At 42.2% G+C, this 25855-nt stretch overlaps 2 protein-coding genes across 4 annotated transcripts; one reads left to right on the forward strand and one right to left on the reverse strand.

The window, feature by feature from the left end:
* Positions 1 to 78: 78 nt before the first annotated feature.
* comta (catechol-O-methyltransferase a) lies at positions 79 to 6512 on the reverse strand. 3 transcript variants are annotated; one of them, XM_083770115.1, is made up of 6 exons: positions 6381 to 6406; positions 3534 to 3696; positions 2597 to 2714; positions 2200 to 2393; positions 1329 to 1460; positions 79 to 541 (listed from the first exon to the last, which is right to left on the reverse strand). In XM_083770115.1, exons 2-6 carry the CDS (start codon positions 3684 to 3686, stop codon positions 362 to 364), a joined length of 777 nt encoding a protein of 258 aa, XP_083626241.1. In that variant the 5' UTR covers positions 3687 to 3696; positions 6381 to 6406; the 3' UTR covers positions 79 to 361. The 3 variants fall into 3 exon arrangements, with proteins under 3 accessions (XP_083626241.1, XP_083626240.1, XP_083626242.1); XM_083770114.1 differs by lacking the exon at positions 6381 to 6406 and adding an exon at positions 4202 to 4286; XM_083770116.1 differs by lacking the exon at positions 3534 to 3696 and having other exon boundaries at positions 6381 to 6512.
* An 80-nt stretch (positions 6513 to 6592) lies between these two features.
* Positions 6593 to 25598, forward strand: LOC310862288 (cyclin-dependent kinase 16-like). Its single transcript, XM_083770111.1, has 17 exons — positions 6593 to 6711; positions 9199 to 9339; positions 9819 to 9953; positions 11099 to 11202; positions 11556 to 11669; positions 12688 to 12744; positions 12867 to 12981; positions 13152 to 13246; positions 16394 to 16456; positions 17186 to 17309; positions 17816 to 17936; positions 19784 to 19881; positions 21105 to 21210; positions 21776 to 21818; positions 22488 to 22578; positions 22797 to 22856; positions 23000 to 25598. Exons 2-17 carry the CDS (start codon positions 9216 to 9218, stop codon positions 23026 to 23028), a joined length of 1479 nt encoding a protein of 492 aa, XP_083626237.1. The 5' UTR covers positions 6593 to 6711; positions 9199 to 9215; the 3' UTR covers positions 23029 to 25598.
* Positions 25599 to 25855: the final 257 nt, after the last annotated feature.

Below are 25855 nucleotides of genomic sequence, written 5' to 3' on the forward strand. Positions count from 1 at the left end.
CACTGATATTAACAGTTTGACGTAGGACAGTTAATAAAATGAACAATTACTTCATTACAGTAGTTTGTACACACACACAACAACACACACTCCATAATCTTTGATTGGGTGGGCAGGACGCACGTTTGGGTGGGCTATGCCCACCCTTGCCCCCCCTTAGAACCGGCCTTGTGCTGGACAACAACATTTACAATGTAAAGAAGGGAAGTCCATAATACGCACACTGCAATGACCGAAGCTCCCAGGATTCAGGAAAGTAACCACAACGTTGACAACGTTTCAACCCAACATAGGTCTTCATCAGGTCTCGTTTGTTCTCCCATCCCTCTCTCCTCTATCACTTCTCTCAATCCTTCTCCGTCTATCCCTGATAGATAGATTTCTCCAGTCCGTCGTGCACAGCTGTATATTCCAGGTGAGCTGTGTAGAAACGGCTGCTGTACTTACTGCTGTTTCTGACATACTGAAGGTAATCTGGAGTCCCTGGACAGATGACATTGTCAGCTAACAACACAGAGCCAGCAGACAGAAGACCACATGTCTGGAATGAGAGGAGATAGAAAAATATATTACTAAATACATTTTGTTGAAGCCAGATCGATGGCACTGACTAGAATTATGAACCACAAAAATCTAATTCCTATATTTATGTTTGTTGGTTGTAGTGGGTGAAACAGCTCAGAGATGCAAGAACAGTGTTTGCAAAACAGCTTGACAAAATGCTTTAGTATTTGTGGATAATACATGAGCAAATGTGTGTACGACGGTAACCAACACTAAACACATGGTATGATTATCAGCTAAGTCTGTTTAAAAACACATAAATTACTCACTGTAGTATGACAATATTGAAATTCAATTGTACACAATTCCCTGATCCAATACATGCTTTTTTTGCACCACTGCTCTAGAGTCCCTCACACTGCAGAGCTGCTTCAGTTGGTTGTCTACTGTAGCTGGTTCAAAATAATGCTGATGGATCACAGTGTGAAAACCTTTAAAAACCTTTTTTTGCCCCTTCCTTTTTGGTGTGTGGCTGTGTGCACATACATCTTATTGTGCTACATCTAAAAGCCGTCTCAACGGAGACTCCTCACCGGTCATCAAATTATTGGCTCAGGAATGTAACAAAAAAACAAAAACAAAAAAATTCAAGGCTTCATGGGGTGTGTAATTGATATAAATCTATGTGGGTGGGTGGAGTACTCGTTTAAGCTGCAAGATGGACTATAAATGTTAAAGGTTGGGTCATGGTCATTGTTAAGGTCAACCTGTGGCTCTGGGTCTGGTTTAGGGATCAGGGGTAGGAGTTATGCACAGTATAGTACCTCCAGTAGTTCCAGGTCAGGGAGGTAGCGGTCTTTCCAGTGATCCAGGAAGACAAAGTCAAATGTTTGAATACCAAACATGGCAGTCATCCTGGGGATCAGGTCACCTGATGCTCCCTCCACTAAACACACCTGACAGCAACACACAAAAAATATTTTTTAATTAGATTAGATATATATATAGAAATATAAAATATGTGATATTGTAATGGCTTCTGAAGTGCAGGTTGTTCAATTTTGCATAGGGAAATGATTCATACAGGTGTGGTGTAAAATTGTAAATTGTTTGGAAAAAATAACAGTACAGTATCCTCTGTACCTTAAATTGCCAATGTATGAGAATTTAAGTGGGTCCGGCTGGATGTGGTATGTGAATTGTGAATTACAGGTGTAGTGGGTCAACGTGCCTGCCCGGTACTGTAGTTACAGTATTTGGATTTTGGGCTTAGATAACTGATCGTAGATGTTTTTCAAGCAGGTGATGTTGATCTACTGATTTCTAAAAGAGTGTTTAAATGTAGAGGAGTTGGAGTCCCTCAGAACGTTTTGTCATCTTCACATTGACAACTTTCCTCCCCTAGCCCGTATCCCTGGATACGGCAGCTTGCCCTCCCATCCCATCCCAAGATGCAGCAGCTTGTCTGAAATATGGCATTGACATAATGCAGTGTCTACTGTATGTACAGTATATGTATGTCTATGACACACCTGGAGAGGTTTGTATTGGGCAGCTCAACTGGCCAATACAAACAATCTCAGCATCTGAAGATCGAATCTTCAAATCCCCCGGTATGAGGCTGGCCAAGCCAGGCTAGGACCTTCCAGCCATATAATAACCATAATCTTCTAAGCAACACTCCAGCCCCCTGACCTTGTCCTGCAGCCCGGCATGCTGGATGACCTGGCGTGCCACCGAGGCACACTCAGGGTCCATCTCCATGGTGATGAGCCTGGTTCCTGGCGGTAACAGCTTGGCGATGCGGACTGTAGAATATCCGCAGTATGTCCCCAGTTCTAAAGCCGTCGATGGACTGGTCTCCAGGACAACTGAATCCAAGATAGCACCTGTGGGTGTGCATGCGTGTGTGTGTGCACGCGAGAGTGAGCATCATGTTCATGTACAGCTGGCACAGAGGAACACATATAGGGTCTCCTTTATCCACAATACTGCTGCTAAACACTATCTTGCCAGTTGCCCCACAACTGTATCCCGTCAAATTCACCTGACTAAGAGGTGTACTGTGTGTGCGTGCGTGCGTTAGAGAGACCTTTTTCATCTCCTACGTTCATGGCCCATTCACGGTTTCTACAGTAGTGATCCACAGCAGAGATGACGCTGTCAGGATTTCCTTTGGTTGCATTTCTCTGCACAGCCTGAAGGATGCGCTGGAAATATAAAAAACATAATGCGACTGTCCATTATTGTCTCACTTTAACCTGAACCGACGCAGTTATTGGTGTCAACAATTACAATCATACTCGCTTACACCAGGTATAAAGTATAATAACCGATTTTCTGTGAGACATACCAATTTGAAAAATGTCCATAAATCAGAAAATAAATCTTTAAGAAGTAGTGAACATCACAGTAGTGAATAGTACAAGCTCACAATGTGGCACGAAGCGACACGTTGTGAGTGTAGCTATTTCCACTAGTATGCGTCCCGGGCAAACATCTAATCTCTCTTTTGGGTCACAGACTAAAAGGTTTTGGAACCACTGCTGTACATAATGCAAACTTGCATGAATGCATGCACAGTACACATACACGTACTGTACATAATATATGCACTCATACGGTACATAAAGCAGAGACGTGCACAGAGTGTTACAGAGGCAGGGGCTGAAATTCCATAAGAGGGCACTTTTGGAAAAAAATAGCCAATCTACAAGCTCTCAACGCGTCGCACTACGACTCGTTGAGAGCTTGTAGATCTATTTTCCAGGCGCGACCCCGCACTCATTGGCTACTTGAGATGTGGCGATGACATGGCTTTCTAAACAAATTATTTCAATGCAAAATGCTGCATTCAAGATCAGGAGAGTTCCGAAAAAAGAAAGGAGGGCATTTGCATTTCTTTCACCATAGTACATGCTGCATTCATGGTCTGGAGAGGGCAGTTTTTTTACAGACAGGTGAAAGGGCAGGGGCTGAAGCCCCCTTTGATGAATATGTGTGCACTGTGCCTGACATACAGTACATACCTGGGGTCGAGTCTTTCGGGTCAGTACATCCAGAACCCGTTCGGTGATGCCACAATGCCACAACAGAGCACATTGTGCATTGGTGTGAACCAACCATCTGAACAGCCCGTAGAACCCAACACATACAACCACCAGTATCAGTGCCACCAACATTCTGGTCCCACTGGGAGAAAGAAAACTACATTAAATAGTCTTCATAACACGCTCCTCTTTTATTTGGGAATGCTATTTTGACATTTGGTATGTGTGTGTGTTGCTAGAGCCACAGTTGAGTACAATACTGAATTATTCGGATTAAGTCTTTTTTTTCCCCTGCTGTTATTGTTGCCTCAAATGTAACAGCTGGAATAAGCCCAGATGCAATGATAGGGTGCAGCAAAAGGTGTTTATTCACCAACACCAAAGAATATTAAAGATGGCAAAAATGACAAAATCTCCTAAAACAAGAGACACGTGTGTGATATCCAGCTCTGTTCCCCAGAGGGGTTTACAACACTACACAAGATTATTTTGTGCGCACAGTACGTTCATATTATTTACTACACATCAAATTATTTGTGAGAGCAACAGTTTTCATTACTACATATAGGATTAAGTTTAGCTATACAGACACCATGTACATTTATTGCACATTACTCCATAAGATTTAGTTAGTTAGCTAGTCTTACCTTATAGCGATAAGAGAAAGGAGAGAGCTGCTTCACTGCTTTTCCTTCTCATGAAGAGCTCAACACAGCAAACATCTCTTTCTTTCTCTCCCTAGTCCCTCCCTCTAATGCTCTGTCTCACATTCTTTTGTCTCTCTCTCTCTCTCTCAATGTCCCCATTCAGGGCTCCCTCTGAGAGCCGGCAGTGCTCTGAAATGTGCTATATAAATAATAAACATGCCTTTCCTTCCACATTTATTATTATTTATTCTATTTCAGTAAATGAGAATGTTTTTGGGTGATGACATTAACGTTGGCTCATACTTGTATTTCGGAGGACTAATGTGCATCACTACACACACACACGTTTGTTTTGTTAGAAATAGAAACACTAGGTTAGTTTACATTGCTATACGTTATTTAATTAGCAGCCTAGGTGCCCGGACCACTAGGCCAGCCCGGGGGGCCAATGGTTTGTTAGGCAAGCTTGTCTTACTACACATACTGTAGGTCGGTTTACATTACTACACAGCACAGGATGTGTTACAGATAGGAAAGTTAGATAAGAAATATGTAAAGCAATTTAATAGTGTTTTACACTAGGTATGTTTACAACTTCACATGATTATGTGTTTAAGACACTAGGTGCTTGTACAACACTACACAGGATTCTTTCTCCCCACTTCTCTCTACCTCTCCCTCCCGTGCTTTTGTTTGGCCTGGCTTGGTCTGCTTTAGATACATCCCTGTTGTTGACATAGGGTTTGGAACTTTGGAATACGGTACATTTGAAGCAGTAAGGCCAGTTTAGTCTGGGTAGTTTGGTTGAGATAGGCTGTGAAAGAATGTTTATTTATGTGTGTGTGCATGTGTGCATGCATGCGTGTGTGTGTGTGTGTGTGTGTGTGTGTGTGTGTGTGTGTGTGTGTGTGTGTGTGTGTGTGTGTGTGTGTGTGTGTGTGTACATGCGTGCAATGCACAAGCCTGACATTCAGAACAGCTGTAGGCTACTGAGGCAGACCTGCCATCAAAAATATCCATCACTCACAGAGTCTCTCACACACACACACACACACACACACACACACACACACACACACACACACACACACACACACACACACACACACACACACACACACACACACACACACCCCAGCAGGGGAAGGCTTTCTCTGTCGCTGCACTTAGTGCACTATATAGCAACATTGGATGGTCTGTTCAGCAGGGAGTGGAACTAACTGGAAGGAATGGGTTCAAGGGATAGCATGTTTCTCCACACATGTTCTTCCCTCTCGGTGAAACTCCACACTGTCAGCTGAAAAGAAGCTGACAGCGTATCCTAGGAGACGCCCTCTGAAAACCATGATCCATTGATTGATTGAATACTTCAAAGATGATATTTACAGGCAGTACAATGAGTTAAAAACATGCCAATTGGATGACACAAAACGCCAGAGGCTTGTTTCCATTGTGGTCCATTAAACATTCAACACTCAAGGAACTGGACAACACAACAGAGCTACAAAAACAACTATACAACAATACTAAGGAAGGGTGTAATAGGAGCTATCCACATGGGGGGAATTGAGATAAATTTGGGAGAAATAAATAAGAATAAACTGATTTATCATGACTTTTACTTCTCCATAGGAATGAATGGAGTAATGATGGAAGGCTATTAAAGTAAACTAGATGAACCTTTTCTTCACCAGTTGTGTTATGTACACTGCACCTCGCTCATTTGCTATTACAATAATCATAAACTGTGGCTTACTATGGCAAGTTCTGGAGCTGGCAGGAAAAACGAATTACACGTTTTAAAATGTTTTCCTTTTCAGGAATAACAATAACCCAACAGCGTCATCTGGTGGCCAGAGAAGTAAAGTATCCTGTTTAGTAGTCTCCACTCTCAGAGTCCAATCCATCGGTCAACAATGACTGATGTTCCAATTATCAATTGTAACAATGACTATGGTTTCTAATTCTAACGTGTGCTGGTTCTTTATCCCCCCCGACCCTATTTTTTTAGACAAACATGCACATGCTGACAGGATTAATTTCGCGTAGGTCGTCGACGTCGTAGCCATCTTTCCCTACCCTTCCTCCCTTCGGCTTCGATAATGGTACGGTCCGTGTCCTCCCATCTGACAGCTTACAGCAGAGAGAGAGAGAGAGAGGCGAGCACTGTATTATTTACCTTCATCCACAAACGCACAACCTGCACGTCTTCTTCAACAGACTGGAGAGAGCGTATCGCAGCAGTAGAGATCTAGGCTAGGCTACAACAAGACAAGTATACAAAGCTATACCAACGAGACAACGAATCGGTTCATGCAGTAGCTGCTGCAATCCGTTCTGATCTGTTTGCACCGATGATGAGCTCCATGGGGACCGACAGACAGAGATAGACAGACAGACAGACAGACAGACAGACAGACTGACTGACTGACAGCGCGCGGTCATGGCTGAAGACTTCTGGGACTAAAAGATTACATACAACACCACGCTATAAAGACAATCCCCATCCGGTGAGTGAACTACAACAGCCTGTACAGTGCGATGGTATACGTGCGTGCCATTAATTTAATATTCCACTTCATACGCCGTAACGCCGTTATAACTGGCCATGGCATAATATCTTCTTACTGATCGATCGGCATTATATGTTGAAGCTCTGTAACGTACGTCTTGCAATGTCCAAATTAAACTGCAGATACGTGTTGTGTGTGTCCGTTGCCGACAATTAAGCCAGCAGCTGCTGGTTTAGCAGCATTTGGACTTGTATTATTTATGCCCCTTTACCTGTATGCTAGCTTATTGCTACCGGTTAACGCGTATTGTGGACACTGATTGGCTGGCAAACTATAGCTAATCCTTATTGTAGATGTATTGATTGGTTAGCTTGCCAGCTAATTGTTACAATACACTCACTATTGGCTAACTAACGAGTTAAAGTTACTGTGGACTCATGGTTGCTTGGACCCATGGTGATTCTACATAATTATACATGGATGGCATGCATTATGTATATATAATAATATATATATATAATAATATATTTTTTCATTTTGTTTGCCAGATGGTACTGAAAAGGTCAATTTATGTGATAATACCAATGATAATACATTCCTATTTCCTATTTGACGTTTCCATGAATTAGACCTACTGGTATTGGATATGAGGCGGTTTATTCTGTTGATTCGGACACACTGGACACAAGGGACAATATGCAACAACAATGGAATCTTCAGGGGTATTAATTAAGGTGAATGCTATGCAGAGTAACAATTGGAGTCAATAGAGCCAAAGAATCTCATAGGCCGAGTGTGTGGGTCAGAAAGGCTACACACAACGACACAAGTTCATTAAATTACAGACAGAATTCCAGTTAAGTTAATGCAGTAAAGTAGTGTGCTTTCCAACTTGCTTCCTGTGTCTATTTTCTCTCAACCAACAGACAGGGACGAGGGAGACAGAGAGCAACAGCTATTCCTTATAATAGCTAATTCATTTTGATGCAGCTTTTGGCTGTATCATTTCAGCAAATGATAGGCATGCTGCATGATAAAAGTTGATTTGTATACAGTTCATATACAGTAGGACTGTCACTGCTGTACAGGTTAGACTACTTATTTAATGTATATAGGCCATATTTTCAAGGAACTGTCCATGGTGCTGAATACGTCACACACTACAGCCGATGTACCACAGGGGTACACAGGGGTGAAAAACTTGTGTGCGCTCAATGATCTGTAAAGTGTTTAGAGTTCATATGGGCAATTGTGCTAACTAGTTGGGTGATTACTTGTTAAAAAAATGATCTGCCCATGCTACTGAGCAACAACAAAAAAAGCAACATATTAAGTGGGTGATGTGTACTCATTCTGCACAAATCATCCAATATCTACTGTAGATCTTGTTCTGCTCATGTACATGACCTTCACAATAGAAGTTACTTAAAACCAATCAGGGAACCCTTTGGAGTGGAAAAATATATTTTCCCCTGCTGGCTGCTGAATCTGTCTTGAGAGATTACTGAAAACTGGCATGAGACATTTAGTACAGCTGCCCCCATGTCTCAACCAACCCACTACAGTTAGATCCTTTTTTAAATTGTTGTAAATGTTCAACTTCATACTTTAGTGGGGAGCCTTATGTCACAGCCAGTTGGTGCATCAACTCTGCATCCGCATCAAATCAGACTCCTGTCATGACTCCCCTCTCTCTGCTCTTGGTTTCCCATCTCTAAATAAAGCATAAAATTCCAAAAATGTACATGTAGACAAGCACCTACTGTATGGTTGACAGAAATAGCATCACCATGACAACACCAGAGGCAGAAACTAATATAAGCACAGTAGCACAGATTTACATTTGCTTTCATTTAAAACGGCAAAGTGATATACGCCAGTGCTTCTCAAATGTGCATTTCCTTCTTCCATGATCTTTTATAGGAATAGTGTGTACTACTGTGTTGATTTCGTAGACGAAGACGAAAAATGTTCGTTGACTACCTTTTTTCACTGACAAAAACTAAATGGAAACTAAATGAAAACTAAGCTACGATGACTAAGAACAAATATACTGACAATTTCGTCAACAAATAAAAACTAGACTAAAATGTTAGGAAGGGAATAGTGGACAAGAGATCCAGTATAAGTCATTTTACACTTGTTTGCATGCTGAAAATAGCAGATCTACAAGCTTTGTGAGCTTGTAGATCGGCTATTTTCAGCAAGTGTAAAATCAGTCATTACGACGGCATCAAGGCCCACCAAAACACATTTTAGTCGACTAAATCACCTGTATATTTAGTCGACTAAAACTAAACTAACACGAACACATTCCAGGTGACAAAATTGTGACTAAAACTAATTGAAAACTATTCAAGAGACTATGACTAAAACTAAAATAGAAATTTGCTGCCAAAAACAACACTGGTGTACTCTCCATTGTACTATTATGTCTGACACAGAAATGACCAGAATGTAATCAAAGAATGATTACCTGTACAGGTGCGCTGACGCCCCCAATGGAGAGTATGAGGAAGATCAAACGCCAGCTGTCAGGCACTGCAGAGAGGGGTGGGGCAGGGGGTTGGGAGAGGACCATCAGCGAAACAGCCAAACAAGACGTAACATCACACAGCGACACCGGTAACTACATAATACACACACGCATACACATTTTTAACTCATTCACCATTGATTCATTGTTTTATTTCTTTGATTGGGTTTGCTTTTTTCTTTAAGCCAAATTCCAATACTCGAATTTCTCGCTTCCTCCGTCATCTGTCCTCCAGCATGGCGGTGTTACGGTGAAATTGGTGACCTGCCGAGATATGTGACCATCTTGTGGACTTCACAGAACTTACATGGTCTTTAAATGCTTGGCCTAACTTGGTTGAACTCTGCTAATAAACAAACTGCAATGATTTACATTCGGACACTGACGTTATGTGATGTTCACACAATTGTCAATTTTGGCAGGTCACCAATTGCACCGTAACACCGCCATGCTAGAGTGACGGAGTGTGCGTGAGCAAGACGAGTGAGCAGGAATTGGATTACTAGAATTCAGCTTTAGGATTCTTCATCCTCTCACCTTTGTCTCTCTTTTTTTCTCCTCTCTCAAGAGGTGGAGTCAGGTCAAGTCAGTGTTTTAGGTCGAGGAAGTTCTCTCCACTCGGTCCTCCAGTCATACAGTTCCTCCCTGAGGAGACCAAGACGCTTGGGAAGAAGTCTGAGCTCCTTCCTCCACCACAGACTAGGTACTACTACTATTGTATACTGTACTACTTCTATAGAGTGTCTGAGTGGGTACAGAGGCCTCCTGGGAATTGGAAGGTCAGTGGTTCAGCCCCTGTTCCACCTGGTATATGTGTTGAAGTATCCCATAGCAGTCACTTAAGTCCTAGCCTCGGGACCGCAAGGGAAAAAAAGCCTGGGTGAGCGAAGCAGGAAAAGAGGCATAGGAGTGGGAGTGAACCTTGTATTTCGCTGAGTGCAGAGGGGCGTCACTCCAAATTTGGTGACGTCAATATTCTCCGCTGCGTTCTACTGGGGAGGGGAGTTGAAGCCGGCTCATACTGTAGGTTGGTGAACCGCGCTCGTTCGTTCCACCCCTCTATGCCCAGAAAAGCTCTCTTTCAGGTTACTTAACCCCTAACAACAGCTCCATACAGACGCTGTATTGATGCTGCCCACTGCTATAGGACTTTCAAATGGATAAATTAACACTGAGGATTTTACTGTGTACTAACTAGAGCCCTATGGGGAAAAAAGCCCTCTTTTTCTTTTTTTTCAAATTACCATTTATTTTTGTATTCTTTTACCCATTTCTGCAATTACCCTGTGTGGGTTGACCAATAGTTTGCCAATGCCAGTAACTGACTGCCTGCCTGCCTGCCTTCACATGAAATGCACATGAGCGACAATCCCACTGCAAACAGCCAGTGATGTGCTGGTGTCCCATTTCCTCATTTTACGTTCTCAGCAAACACAGAAACATATTGTATGATCTCGTTATCCCACAGCCGGCGGTGCGCAGTCATTTCAGATTTTACTGGACGAAGACGTAGGCCTCTCTGATGCTGGTCTTTGTTTTTGCTGGTAGAGCTGTGATACAGTATATTGCTATAATATATTGATACTGTATCGTAGCATTATGAAGTAGCTAAAATGTGGCCTTTTCCTGTTCTTAAATCCTGGATTATAGTAAATTGACTATTTTCTGGGTTAGGGCTATGTGTTAAACACTATTTTCTCATATCTACATTATGAAAGTATAGTAATAATGAAGTATTGTTACTTGTAAACCAGTAGTCATCCCCAAAATAGCGTCACATTGTCAATATTGAGATTTTATTGAGATGTTTGATTATGTCCACTAAGTGTATTCTTTGTGTGTGTGTAGAGATTGTCCATGAAGATGTTAAAATGCGTTCTGATGGGGAGAGTGATCAGAACTCAGATGACCACAGTCCTGTTAGGCTCCGCCTCCGCAACAAGAATACTGAGGTCCGCGCACACACACACACACACACACACACACACAGAAACTGTACTAGTAAAAGTACAGTTTCTTAGGTACAATTAGGTCTTTATACTTAACTTTACTTGAGTATTTCCAATACTTTTACTTCTTCTCCACTACATCTCGGTTGCAAATACTATACTTTTACTTCACTACATTTAGTTGAAAACTTTAGTTACTAGGTCAGTTAAAATGTATGATTATATAGTGTGTGTGTGTGTGTGTGTGTGTGTGTGTGTGTGTGTGTGTGTGTGTGTGTGTGTGTGTGTGTGTGTGTGTGTGTGTGTGTTTGTGTGTGTGTGTGTGTGTGTGTGTGTGTGTGTGTTTTTCTTTTCAGGACATTAACAAGCGTCTATCATTACCAGCTGATATCAGACTCCCCGATGGCTACCTGGAGAAGTTTAACCTGAAGGAACAACCTCTTAGTAGAAGACTACGACGCGTTTCACTGGTATCTACAGTACTTTACTCTGCTGTATATCCGTTCAAATAAAATTAATCTATTCTTAAACATAAACCACGTCACCCGAAGTAAAACACTGGAACTTACATTAAACCAAGTTCAACAGACGCATGGCAAACATCAGCAACACACAGCAAACACATAGGCCTGCTGTGCATGTGTTTTAAGACAAAGGTACAATGTCCCCCTTTTTTAAACTAGCTCCTCGCCACTCGCCCTACACACTTCCACTTGGTTTGAGAATAGATATATGAATAATAGAGACGGCACTGGAGGCGAGGGGAATCCCGATGCCGTCTCTATTATTTATATATCTATGCTCAAACCAAGTGGAAGTGTGTAGGGCGAGGGCTTAGTTCCAAAAAGGGCCTGGGAATCCAGGCCTGTTTGTAGTGGGAGGAAGTGAGAGGTACCACAGGTACCCCTGAACCATTGTGGAGTGTCGTTTTGGAGCGGAGGAGAAGTGAACCTTGTAGTATGCTGTATTCTACATACGCTACTACACTATACTTATATGTATAGTGTCATTACTTTAGCAGTACTTGTCCCACACTTCAATGAGCCAATCTTGTGATGATCTGGAGAATCATCTGATACAATCTGTATTTGACCATCTCTAGCATTTAACTGTCAAAACAAAAGTCGAAACTGCCCAAGGCTGTTTTTCTAGTTCCTGTTGGCTTGTTGCATGAACTTTAATATACCCGCCTACAGCAGCCACTACCGGAGATCGAAAATCCTCCTGCCTCCCTCAAGTCAGTGGTGTGGCAACACTTTGGTTTCCCTTTCATTTAAATAAACAAAGTGTGTATTTGCATTAATAATACTGCAAAGATGACAGGACAGGAACAACATTAACAGGCATCACAAGGAAAACGATCTGAGTGCGGAAAAACATTTCTCAGCCAACTGAGAAACAAGCATTTTTTTTCTTTGTCAATGCTATAAGATAATCATACCCTTTTGTCTTTCTGCCTGTCTGTGTCTCATTGTCTGTCTTCCGCAGTCAGAGATTGGTTTTGGGAAACTGGAGACTTATGTTAAGCTGGACAAACTGGGAGAGGTATATACGACTGCTACTTCTGACTCCTTACACTGACACCTGACCTTTAAACCTTAAGAGTTTTACTTGCATAATCTTGTAGTTTTATCATTAACTCTCACTCTGTCTGTCTATCTCTCTAGGGGACTTATGCTACGGTTTATAAGGGAAAGAGTAAACTGACAGACAACCTTGTTGCTCTGAAGGAAATCAGATTGGAACATGAGGAGGGAGCACCCTGCACTGCCATCAGAGAAGGTTCTTTACTTAAGTAAAAGTATCAATACCTCAGTGTTAATAGCACTGTTGAAAGTAAAAGTCAAAATGTACCTAGGTGAAAGGGTATAAAAATATACTTAATAGGTACTAAAAGTAAAAGTACTCATTATGCAGAATGTCACATTTCACCTGTTTGTCTTTCCTTTTAGTGTCACTGCTGAAGGATTTAAAACATGCCAACATTGTCACGCTACATGACATCATCCACACAGAGAAGACTCTTACACTGGTGTTTGAATATCTGGTGAGACACACACACACACACACACACACAATGAATGTCCACAGATAAAGGCCTTAACTCCTGTCACCCAAAGAAGTATGTTGGAGATAGATATAAAATGGGGGATATAAATCCCCATATAATGGATCCCTGTCTCCCTGATGATTCATAGTCCTCCTCACTCATAGGCCCTTTTTTAAACTAAGCCCTCGTCACTCGCCCTACACACTTCCACTTGGTTTGAGCATAGATATCATCATACTATAATTGAGCGAATGTCTGAATGTCTGTCTGAATGTCTGTCTGAATGTCAGAAACACCACCTTATCTCCTCATTGCCTGCACCAATCGCTCCCACTTTTCACACAGGCATTGACCATAATAATATGGAGGTCTTAACGAAGCCATTTTTCCAATAAGATTCATAATGAATTTATTAGTGAATAAAAACCCGTTTATTTGTCCGTGGTCTATCTCCGACCGAGCCACACTATTAGCACACATCTCTCCATGCCAAAAAAAATCTGCACGCTCCCAGAATCCAGCTAGGCTACATTTTACCGACGCTACTGTCATATTTACTGTACAGATATTGTTTTTACATCACCACACGATCCCACGGGCAAAGTTGCGCTGATCTGCTCCACAGTACACCACCTCAGGCCCCTCCCCCTTTGCACAGACAGGCGATTGACGATTCAAACCACACACAGCGCAAGCACCATTGTGGCAGACAGGCAGCTGTTACACACGGCGCATAGCCTACTAAGGTTATTTAACCACTTTGCAATGCAATGTTTGAACGTCACTTCATATTATAACTTCAAACCAAACGCGGGTGACACGCCTGGTCACTGACGACGCGCGTCGCGCAGTTACAGATCTCATCTTTCCTGCACCTAATGTGAAACATTGAACAACACGGCCACGATCACAACGGAATGATTAACTATCGGGGTGGCTCTGTTGGATCACTTGATATAACTTTTAACCAAACGTGGGTGAAACAGCGTGCAGCCGCGCACGTAAAGAGTGCACGTGCGCACGCACATGGAGTGGACGGATTGATTGAGATACCAAAACAACCCTTGCTTAGCACCTCGCTAAAAGCGTGTGCGCAGGCTACTCTGAGGTAGGGCACCCACTGTCGTTATAATAGGAACCTTCTGCCCTTGCCTGGCTGGATTAGTGTGTGTGTGTGCGTGCGTGTGTGTGCAGACTACTTTCGCTGTGAGCGTGTGTGTAAACTACTTAAGCTGTGTGTGCGTATGTGTGCGCGACCACTTCTTGCAATGCAATGTTTGAACGTCACTTCATATTATAACTTCAAACCAAACGCGGGTGACACGCCTGGTCACTGACGACGCGCGTCGCGCAGTTACAGATCTCATCTTTCCTGCACCTAATGTGAAACATTGAACAGCACGGCCACGATCACAACGGAATGATTATCTATCGGGGTGGCTCTGTTGGATCAGAACATATCAATAAATTAAGCCACCACTCGACGGAAGGGAAACACACATCCCGTAAAATACAATGATAAAATACATACAGACAAATGCAATGACTAACGTTTGGCTGCCCTGTCGACACCACTTGAGTACTCAGGAACGAAACATTCCTAAATCACAAAAAACGTCTCATTCTTATCCTGATTAGATAAAGCACAAAAAACTGCAACTTGATTTGAAGCCCAAAAAGCCAACCTCCGACTTTAACACAGTAGATTATAATGCATCTATATGGGCAGCAGACGGTCAGCTGAGCGGTTATAGGGACCGTCTAAAAAGTGCAACACCGAAAGTGAAAATATTCAATAGCTTTATTTCTATGCAGAATATTACCAACTAGAAAAAGTGCCCTTCCGGGCACAGGTCTCCACCAGGTTATCCACAGATCCGTGCAGTTAGAGGTAAAAACACTTTTCGGCCAGTTATAGCGCCACCTTGAGGCTGAGTTGAAATTGTTCATGTGGCATTTCGTCCTCGGCCTAGTGGGAATGTGGGTGCACAATTTCACGGAAATCACGCGATGTGTTCATGATTTGCAGCATTTTGTTTGAAACTGAGCACTCCTGTGAACTTTGGAAGCCAATCTTAACCAATCAGGATGGAGTGTGATAAATCTGAAAGACCCGTTTCGTTGAATGGCTCTAGAGAGACTGTGTACCAATTTGCGTGATGTTTGGACAAAATCTGTAGGTGTACTGTGCAAAAACTTGTTTTGCACAAAGCGGCCTCTTGGTGGCGCTATAACAGGCCGTTCTGGAAAGTTTGGGGCAGAGGTTCATCGTTGGCATCCAGGGAGTGTGTGTGCAAAATTTGGCATCGACCGGGTTAACGGTGAAGTTTTTGCACAAAGCGGCCTCTTGGTGGCGCTATAACAGGCCGTTCTGGAAAGTTTGGGGCAGAGGTTCATCGTTGGCATCCAGGGAGTGTGTGTGCAAAATTTGGCATCGACCGGGTTAACGGTGGCCGAGATTAGCCTGTCACGGACACACGGACGGACGGACGGACGGACACACAAACGGACGGACGGAGTGCAAAACATACTCTCCCCACATGCCTTCGGCCTGGTGGAGACAACAAATATACATCACACATCAATGGTGTACTTATTATTGCACTACAGCATCTATTAGTGAATATTTTTTCCCATTGACTTGCATAGGAAAATCTACAACTATAACATTATGTCCTACAGTCCCCAACTTCCCAAGATCATCTGTAAATGATTCCCTGCCTATCAGTAATTTGATCTATTACATCGCATTACCCACACTAAATATCATTTGCTGTTCATATATTCAGAACGGGTAAGGACTAGTATAAATAGAGACGGCACCGGGATTCCCCTCGCCTCCAGTATTATTCATATATCTATGCTCAAACCAAGTGGAAGTGTGTAAGGTGAGTGTCTATCTCCCTCTTTGAGCTAGTTTCAAAGAGGGGGATAGACTATGCTCCAAGTATATGCTACTGCTAGTATATGATAATGGAAAGTGCAGGTACAAGTATCCTAACAATGGCCACAATGAATGAACAATGGGTACGAGAATTGCCTAACTAAATTGGGCAATAATAATAACCTAGACATTCATTTATTTACTTTTCTCTCTCTCTGTGTGTGTGTGTGTGTGCGTGTGCGTGTGCGTGCGTGCTTCAGGACAAGGATTTGAAGCAGTACTTGGATGACTGTGGAAACTGCATCCATGTCAACAATGTAAAGGTAAAATAACGTTTATTATTCTTCAATACAGGAACATCCTTTGTCTCTTAGTTAAAGGACCACTTCAACACCTTTCAACCTTCATATAATCTTCATATAATTGGTCCTCACTATTTTCATGATAAAATACAAAAAAGGGCTGTGGGCATGTGTATTATTGTGAGAATAATGGCTTCCATTATCACGTTGCAACTTTTCAGGAATAGAGGGTATGCGTGTGACATCATCATCAAACCAGGAAGTTATGCGGGAACGCCCACTGAGTGCCAAAAAATAACTTTCCGTCCTTGACAGCCCATACATCCAAACAGAAAAGTCCAATATGATTGCATTAAACGACGTTAAACAACATTAAACTCACTTTGCCACTCGATTTGCCCCTCACTTTATGCATGTGCATACCCTCTATACTAACTGGAGGCTTTCTACGATAGAAAGCCTCCAGTTTCTATTAGCTTGGATTCCCCATCGATGATGTTGGGTTTCTGAACTGCCCACAGCCCTCCCATGAGACACAGAAAAGATATTGTGGCATTTTATCATGAACATTAGTGAGGACCAATTATATGAAGATAGGTTGAGAAGTGGTCCTTTAAGTTTAAGTTATAGAAAAGAGAACCATAGGGTAAAGTTGTGTGAAGATATACATTATAAACCTTTTATTTTTTAAAGACTTCACTTGGAACTGAATTGGTCAATTAACATTTACTTTATTTTTCCTCTCTGCAGCTGTTTCTGTTCCAGTTACTGCGAGGTTTAAAATTTTGCCACAATCGAAAGATTCTTCACAGAGACTTAAAGCCACAAAACCTCTTGATCAATGACAAGGGAGAACTGAAACTAGCTGACTTCGGTAAACAGAGTGCATGTGAGATGGGAGATAAGAGATAATAAAGCTCACAGAACTGGAATTGATACATTTTACTGCCATACTTTTATATGAAACGCCATAACAACTAGTTTGTGCTGTAGTGAAAATTATTATGACATCTGTTTTATAATGTTTCCTAATTAACTAGAAGTAGAATTGACACATTTACTGCCATATCGTTGCCATATCAACTCCCTACTTGAATTCTAGAATGCCTATTTAGGGGCTAACATTCAGTGAAAATAGTAGATGTACAAGATCACAACTCACCAGGTTGCGAGCTTGTGCATTGGTTGTTTTCGGCTGTGTTTAATGTAGACCGAAAACGAAAACAGGAGGAGGCTAGCATAGAGCCCTGGGAATCCTGGAGTTTAAGTGGATAAGAATGATTTTATGCTGTACTATTACAACAGACAGACAGACAGTGGAAATCGATTTATATGCACATTTAGTAGGTTTCACGGTTGACTGAACGTCGTTTGTGTCAGGTTTGGCGAGAGCAAAATCCATTCCAACTAAAACGTTCTCTAACGAAGTAGTGACGTTATGGTACCGTCCCCCTGATGTGTTGCTGGGGACTACAGACTACTCTACACACATAGATATGTGGTGAGTACTATGAATTGCTGCTGCTGGCTATAGAGCGCCGAAGTCCTGACGTCACTGTCAGTAGAGGGCGTCAGTCCCCAGGTTCATGTACTTTTTATTTGCATTGTAATCTCCATAGGGGGATTTTAGATCACCTCATATAAGAACTGTGTTTGAAAAATAAACCGATCACCCCGGCCTTTTCACTCATTATGGATATGAAGCATCGACTGAAGGTGGAAATGTACAAATACCCAAAGAGTAACAAAATAAGCGTTAATTTGATTGATATTTAATGTTTCGTGGTTAGTACGAGTTGAGTCACCACCAGCTGAGCTTACGTCAACAAGGAATCTCAGGAACGCAATGTGTTGACAGCTGGGCATGACGTATATTAGCAGCGACATTGCCTTCATATGTAGTTTCAAGGCTTTTGCGGCCAATTTAATTCAATTTTCTCCAGAAACTGGCTGTATCAAATATGAATGGACATCATTAACGACGCACAGCCACTCCCCTGACAGAAAGGCCAGGGTGGTCGGTTTATTTTTAAAACACAGTTCTTATGAAGCGACCTAAAATCGCCCTATGGGGATTACAATGCAAATAAAAAATCACACACGTGTGAACTGAGTGGTGCAATTCCCCCCCCCCCCCCCCCCCTCTCTCTCTCTCTATCTCTCTCTCTCATTAGAGTCACTACCTCTCTCACTCTCTCTCATTAGAGTCACTACCCCTCTCACTGTTTCTGGCGCCCCCTACTGCTATTTTTAAGTCACATACTCATGCTCACACACACAGACACACACACAGACACACAAACACGTACGAGGACATTGCAAGCTGGTTGTAGGAGTGGTTGCACCACTCAAAAATACATGAACCTGTGTATTTACTGAAAGTGACGTCAGACTTCGGTGCTCTATACTGACATGTGTTAGCGCTACTACCATTAGTAGTAAAGACTTATTGTCTCCACCAGGCCGAAGGCATGGGGAGAGAGTATGTTTTGCACTCCGTCCGTCCGTCCGTGTGTGTGTGTGTGTGTGTGTGTGTGTGTGTGTGTGTGTGTGTGTGTGTGTGTGTCCGTCCGTTAGCAGCTAATCTCGGCCAACGTTAACCCGGTCAATGCCAAATTTTGCACACGCACTCCCTGGATGCCAACGATGAACCTCTGCCCCAAACCTTCCAGAACGGCCTGTTATAGCGCCACCAGGAGGCCGCTTTGTGCAAAACAAGTTTTTGCACAGCACACCTACAGATTTTGTCCAAACATCACGCAAATTGGTACACAGTCTCTCTAGAGCCATTCAACCAAACCGGTCTTTCAGATTTCTCACACTCCATCCTGATTGGTTAAGATTGGCTTCCAAAGTTCACAGGAGTGCTCAGTTTCAAACAAAATGCTGCAAATCATGAACACATCGCGTGATTTCCGTGAAATTGTGCACCCACATTCCCACTAGGCCGAGGACAAAATGCCACATGAACAATTTCAACTCAACCTCAAGGTGGCGCTATAACTGGCCGAAAAGTGTTTTTACCTCTAACTGCACGGATCTGTGGATAACCTGGTGGAGACCTGTGCCCAGAAGGGCACTTTTTCTAGTTTATTCATTGCACTGCCCACAACAACAACTGGCAGTAGGCTGCGGCTGGCTGCCCCAAAGATATGATTAACGAGTCGAATAGGTCGAGGACATTACTACGGTCAAAGTCAAAATCAAGAACAGATGGGTGTGTTTTCATGACATTTGGTGGGAATGATCTGTAGGGTACGATACTGTACATAAGCAAGTGAAAATGCAGAAATGCTAGGAAACATTCTGTGGTACTGTGGAAAAGCTTGTCTTGCAATGCGTCTACAGGGGCGTGGGATGTATTTTCTATGAGATGTCGACAGGCAGACCACTGTTTCCAGGATCTACAGTGGAAGAAGAACTGCACTTTATCTTCAAACTACTGGGTACAATGCGCACACACACACACACACACACACACACACACACACACACTAGGACCAATGTTTCTGACTACTTCGTTCAATGGCCGTTTCAGACAGGGAGTGACAGACGCACCTTGGTAATACATTTTCAATGAGAGGCGTGTTAGTCCGACAGCCGACAGGCTTCTTTTGTTTAAAGTGGGGAATTTGGTATAAAGTCTTTTTTTTTATTGGCCTAAAATATTGTCCGAATCCACTTGCTGACCGGCTGTCACTATTGGGCAATTATTTTATAGGGGTTTCTTGTGACCCTCCCATTAACGTCCTATGGCAGGCAAAAATGTCATACTTTCCTTATGCTTTAAGTAGCATGTGACATGTCAAACTAGGGGTTATTCGTGATTCTGAATCCATTCCAAGCATTAGTTTTGCACAAAATACACTCCTTGGGCTAAAAGCAGCCATAGCCACTTGCCCAAATGTGCCCAAAATGTGCTGACCTCATCACATTTGTCATGATGTCTATGGCAGTTCTTAGCCCAAGGAGTGTATTTTGTGCAAAACTAATGCTTGGATTCAGAATCATGAAAATCCCCTAGTTTGACATAAAGAAAAGGAAAGGATACTTAAAGAAAAGGAAAGTTTTACATTTTTGCCTGCCATAGGATGTTAAATTAATGGTAGGGTCAAAAGAAACCCCTATAAAGAAATTGCCCAATAGTGACAGACTCGGCAGTCAGCAAGTGGATTCATGAATGTATGTATATAGTTTATCATAACACAGGATAAGATGTAAGTTCCTTTGTGCAAGCACATACCTAAGAGTGTCGTCGTGATGAATGGTAGAATGTCTTGGTGATTATTTTAGGCCAATACATTTTAGGCTAATAAATACGAAAATACCAAATTTCCCACCAGTCCAGTGAGTCCACCTCGGCTGCCGGACTATGTTTATTTTGAACGTGTGTGGAGAAGTTGTGGAGCGTTGACGCAAGCGGCGATCGCGGTACCATGCAATTGCTTGTTTGTGCATGCATCCAGGGGCGACTAGTCCTGGATGGTGGTGATCACACCACGTGTCCCGCGCCCCCTCGCGAACCTGATGCAGGCGAGAACGCCTGTGCGTCACTCACTCTCCGTCTGAAACGGCCTTAAGTTGAATGAAATGTTGCTGATCTAGGATCTTATCCTTGAATTTACTGGTGTGTGTGTGTGTGTGTGTGTGTGTGCACTGGCATATGTAGGAACTCCCACAGAGGACAGCTGGTCTGGTATCCGTCGTAATGAAGAGTTTAGGTCGTTCAACTTTCCTCGCTACTGCGCAGAGAGAATGATGGACCACACACCTCGGTAAGTACACATACACACACACTTACTTAATCCTCTTCGTGTGGGACCTGTCTTGTGCTGCATGTTGTACCTCGTCCCATGTAAGGTTCATCTCCTTTAGCTCAGCTGTCACGGTTCGTCGACAGGTGGTTTTGGGTCCCTACTCACGTACGTCACACACACACGGATGGGGATGGGGAGGAGGAAGCAGAAGAAAAAAGATAATATTGTCATATTGTGTCATACTGTAACGCCAGGGCTCCACTGGGCGCGTCTGCGTCGCGTCTGCGTCGCGTCTCCCTCAGCGTCGGGAATGTTCCCTTTTAATCAATGGAGGGTGGCTCCACTGCCCGCGTTGCGTTGCGTTGTGCTGCGTTCGGTGACAAAAAAATTGCCCCGGTTCGTTTTTTGACGCACGTACGCGTCCAGTCATGTATAAAAGAATGTTGCTGACGCGCAGTTTTCAAAAGCCTGCGGTGGAGCACCTCTAGCGTGACGTTGACGCGAGCAGGACGCGACGGAGACGCAACGCGCCCAGTGGAGCCCTGGCGTAAGTGTGTTTTTGTGTGTGTGTGTGTGTGTCCAGGCTAGACAGTGAAGGTGTGGACCTCCTCTCCAAGTTACTGAAGGTATGTACCACCATCACTTCCTCACTCTACTTTCTCTTTGATTCACTCATTAAATAATCACAACCATAACGCTTAAGAAAAGGGAAGTGGAAAAAACATTTGGTTTGATTTACAAATTATCTGCATGCAATATGAATCAAGGTACTGTAAAATAAATGCAGATTCTCTCACCTGAGAGATGCATTAAGCCGTACTTTGTTATTTTTTTCTGTTCCTTTTTAAATTTAGAGTAGCCAATTATTATATGTTTTACCCATTTTTCTCAGCAATTTAGTCGTTATGCCAATTAATTCCTCCCCACACTCGTTTCTGTGTTGTCACTGCTGTTGCATCACACTGACTCACCTGCTAGTGAGGAGCCCCCGCCGGGAGGACGTAGGACCACTCCTCCCAATCCTCCCGCCCAACACTCCCTGCTGGCAGGACATGCAATGACCAATATCACCCTCCCCGCCGGCTTCAAACCTTTTCATGTCAAGGACCAACAAATTGACACTTATTAGCCCGCGGACCCCCATTTGAAAAGATATGCCAGGGACCCCCATAAGAGAAGATGTTTGGATCCCCAGCGCATGCCGCATACTATTTGGTCTTTACTTTACTAATGATTTACTAATGATTACTATGATTTTTAACTAGGCAATTGTACTTTGGTGTTTGTGTGTTCAGTTTGAAGGGAAAAAGAGATTGTCAGCAGAGGAGTCAATGAGTCATCAATACTTCAGCAACCTCGGAGATCAAATTGTAAAACTGCCTGACAGTAAGTGCGCGAGCACACACACACACACACACACACACACACACACACTTCAGAAAGTCAACTCTTCAGAAAGTTGATTCTAAAAACGCCTCCTTAATCCTGACCTAAGTTTTCTGAAATACTATTTATATAGCAGAATAATTTTCTTGTATTTGGTTGTATATTATATGCATGCATTATATTAATATAAGTATTTATTTGTGATTGTTGTGTTTTAGCGTCATCCATCTTCTGTTTGCCTAACATTCAACTGGAGAAAGAAACGCTGACAGAACCTGGTAAATATCACACACATAAAATCAATCATTACGTATGGCCCCACTAGACCCTGCCTTCTGCCTGTATTTAGTACTTTTGAAGATTCTGTGCAATTTCTGTAAACATTTGTCTAAGCTTCCCCCCTCTTCCTCTCTCTCTGTAGTCAAGAGTGTATCCAGTCTGCTCTGCTGAAAGGTTTAAGAAGATGATAAAGAAGAAAGGATGACAATGGGGAATGAAGGGATTATTCCTAATCCTTCAATAACTAAAAAGGATAAAATGTAGACATAGAAACCCTTTCATAGGGTGTGGGAAAATGCAGTTGAACTTTTACTGCAATGTATGATGCGACTTGACACATATAAATCAATCCAGATTCATCGATCAATATTTTACCTATAGATAGTTACTGTAGTCAATTCCATTGAGCGTTACTCCCCTCTCCTCAGTTCCCGGTTGGCAACAACACTTTACTTTACTTTGACAGAAATATATATTTTTCTTTGTTTTGTCTGTTGGTTCAGAGAGCTACAGTGTGTATGGGGCATGCTGGGAATCATGTTCTTCCTGGGTCCTGTGGAGCCATGTCTATTTGATGTGATCTGTGTTGATTCAGAGGTACTGTACGGCAATGGCTGGTTTAGAGTTGGGGTATGAGTGGTTTAGAATTAGGGTATGTGTGGTTTAGAGTTAGGGTATGTGTGGTTTAGAATTAGGGTATGTCTGGTTTAGAGTTAGGGTATGTCTGGTTTAGATTTAGGGTATGTTTGGTTTAGGGATACACTGTTTGGTTTCAAAATTGAGGCGTGTTTTTAGGGTATGTTGGATTTAGGGTTAGGCTGTTTGATTTATTGTTTATGTTTGGTTTACTTTAGATATGAGGTTCCTGGGACTCTTTTTAACGATGCAATAACAGCTCCTGTCTAATATAAGGCAATAAGACCTTCCAAACAAACCTGTAGGTTTTGAGATGCATTGCTCAGAGGAAAATGGGCATGATGTCACCTACCAAACACTCCACACAGGTTGTTGTTTCCACGGTTATTTTTATATTGAGCTTTGATATTACAGTTTTTGTGACGGGCCAAACACAACCATGTTCAATTCCTCTTCTAGGTGCAATTGCTCTTTAATAAAAAGCCCTGCCCACCAACCTCACCTTTTTTCAAACCATCTATTGATTTATTAGATGGATAGATAGATAATCTGTGAGGGTTCTGATGGCTTCATTCTGAAATAATAATAATAATAATAATGCATTTTGTGTTGTTTGAAAACACATATTTCTTCAGGTGGTTTTAAGTTGATTACATATTACAGAATAATTCTACGTGTTGTTGGAGAGCGTTACCTTTAGAGACATGACTCTAATTGATCAAGCTGCTGTGAATAATTATATATTTATGTACTGTAGGCCTACGTGTGCATGTGGAAATCACATTGAATTATTTAAAGAAACAAAATGTACAAGCGTTAGCTAGTATAGTTCACACAAATGACTCATCAGCTACAGTATAATTTAGCAGAAGGCCTCACTGCTAATACACGTACAAATGAATAGGCACGAGTGGATTTCATTCACTTCACAAGTCAAGTGAAAACCCAAAGATGGAAACTACTTAGTCACGGCCGACCTCTAAATCCTTGACTCCGGTCCAAACTTTCCACTTCCTGACAGTGATCTACTCTTCTCTACATTTGATGGATTCTCTTATGGGTTTAACTCTTTGAATGTAATTTTACTATAAAAACTTTATCTATTTAGTATTGTCCTGCCAGTTTTTAAATAGGTTCAGGGGTTATGTAAAAGTTGTGCATGGGTTAGGATCATGGGTCAATTTTAGGGGCCAGGGTTCAATGTCGAGGGTAATTTCAGGTCTTGTCGATGTTGTCGGAGGTAACATATTGTCCTCTTTCTCTCCATTTGCTTGAGAGGGGGAATGTCTTTGTAAACAATAACTGAATTACATTTTGACCAGATCTTGGATCATGTAATAATTTATGCATGCATGTTTATTGCTAGTCATAATACGGTTCTAAAAGTGTCTATTATTTGACAGCACTGCACAACTGCTATTACACTGGCACAGAAAATCTGTTTTCTGACTCTTTGATCTGGACGAATGCAAATCTGAACTGTCAAGTACAAAACTGTTTTGTTCTGCAACAAAGTATCAACAATAACACGCAGTACTATTCCCACCATATGTCATTATGTTGAAACTGTGCCTTTCTTAATGAGGCTATCTACTGTATGTACTGTATGAGCAGGTCCATTGTGGACATTAGTATTACCTTCAGTGTCTACAGTCTCACGATCATTCTCACATTCACATCAGTACACTTTACCATTGAATGTCTACATGACAGCAGAATGCCAACAAACACCCCAAATCAAACCCAACCCTACATTTTAATGTCAGCTCCAACCCTAACCCTTAATTGTGCCACAAAGGGTCAAAAAACTAATTTTCTCCTTTTTGAATTAAACTGAAATGTGTTCTGTTGCCATCATCCTTTTGCCACTGTTGAAATATACCAAAGTTATCTGCATTGTATTGCATGGTAGAAAGGATTCTTCTGTATCTTACTTTTAAGTGGGGTATTTTCTATGCTGTTCTTTGAATATCCTACCATCTTCCAGAAAGCACTACTGTCCATGCTTGGAATAAGAATCCAAGTACGAAAGTCGTCTTGAAAGACCATATATTATAAATGTTATAAAACAAAGTTATTTCAATGTATTGAAAACAAATACACAATAAAAGCTGTACATTTTTGATAACTTAGTTGGTTGTTTTGTCTCACTCCACTAACGAGCACATATGTTGCAGACTTGGTGTTGCCATGCCCTTCATACCATATGGCAGTTGGTCCATGACGGAATTTCTATGAAACATTCTATGTGCATGGCGGCTTCCTGGCTGGTGCCATCGGAACAACTGAATTTATACTCAATGATATTGAGATTTGAGGCCCAGCTGCCCTTAATGAGATTTTCCATGAGATATACTGTATA

This window comes from Protomyctophum parallelum, assembly GCF_964188405.1.
Source record: "Protomyctophum parallelum genome assembly, chromosome: 7".
Classification (NCBI taxonomy): domain Eukaryota; kingdom Metazoa; phylum Chordata; class Actinopteri; order Myctophiformes; family Myctophidae; genus Protomyctophum; species Protomyctophum parallelum.

Excerpts from the sequence above, each read along its gene's own strand:
- LOC310862288 (XM_083770111.1), top strand. The coding sequence starts at position 9,216 with ATGGAGAGTATGAGGAAGATCAAACGCCAGCTGTCAGGCACTGCAGAG. Across the intron at positions 17,937-19,783 it reads TCTACACACATAGATATGTG|GGGCGTGGGATGTATTTTCT; the intron begins GTGAGTACTATG and ends ATGCGTCTACAG. Across the intron at positions 19,882-21,104 it reads CTTTATCTTCAAACTACTGG|GAACTCCCACAGAGGACAGC; the intron begins GTACAATGCGCA and ends TGGCATATGTAG.
- comta (XM_083770115.1), bottom strand. The coding sequence starts at position 3,686 with ATGTTGGTGGCACTGATACTGGTGGTTGTATGTGTTGGGTTCTACGGG. Across the intron at positions 2,715-3,533 it reads CCCGAAAGACTCGACCCCAG|CGCATCCTTCAGGCTGTGCA; the intron begins GTATGTACTGTA and ends TTATATTTCCAG. Across the intron at positions 542-1,328 it reads CTGACCTGGAACTACTGGAG|ACATGTGGTCTTCTGTCTGC; the intron begins GTACTATACTGT and ends CTCTCATTCCAG.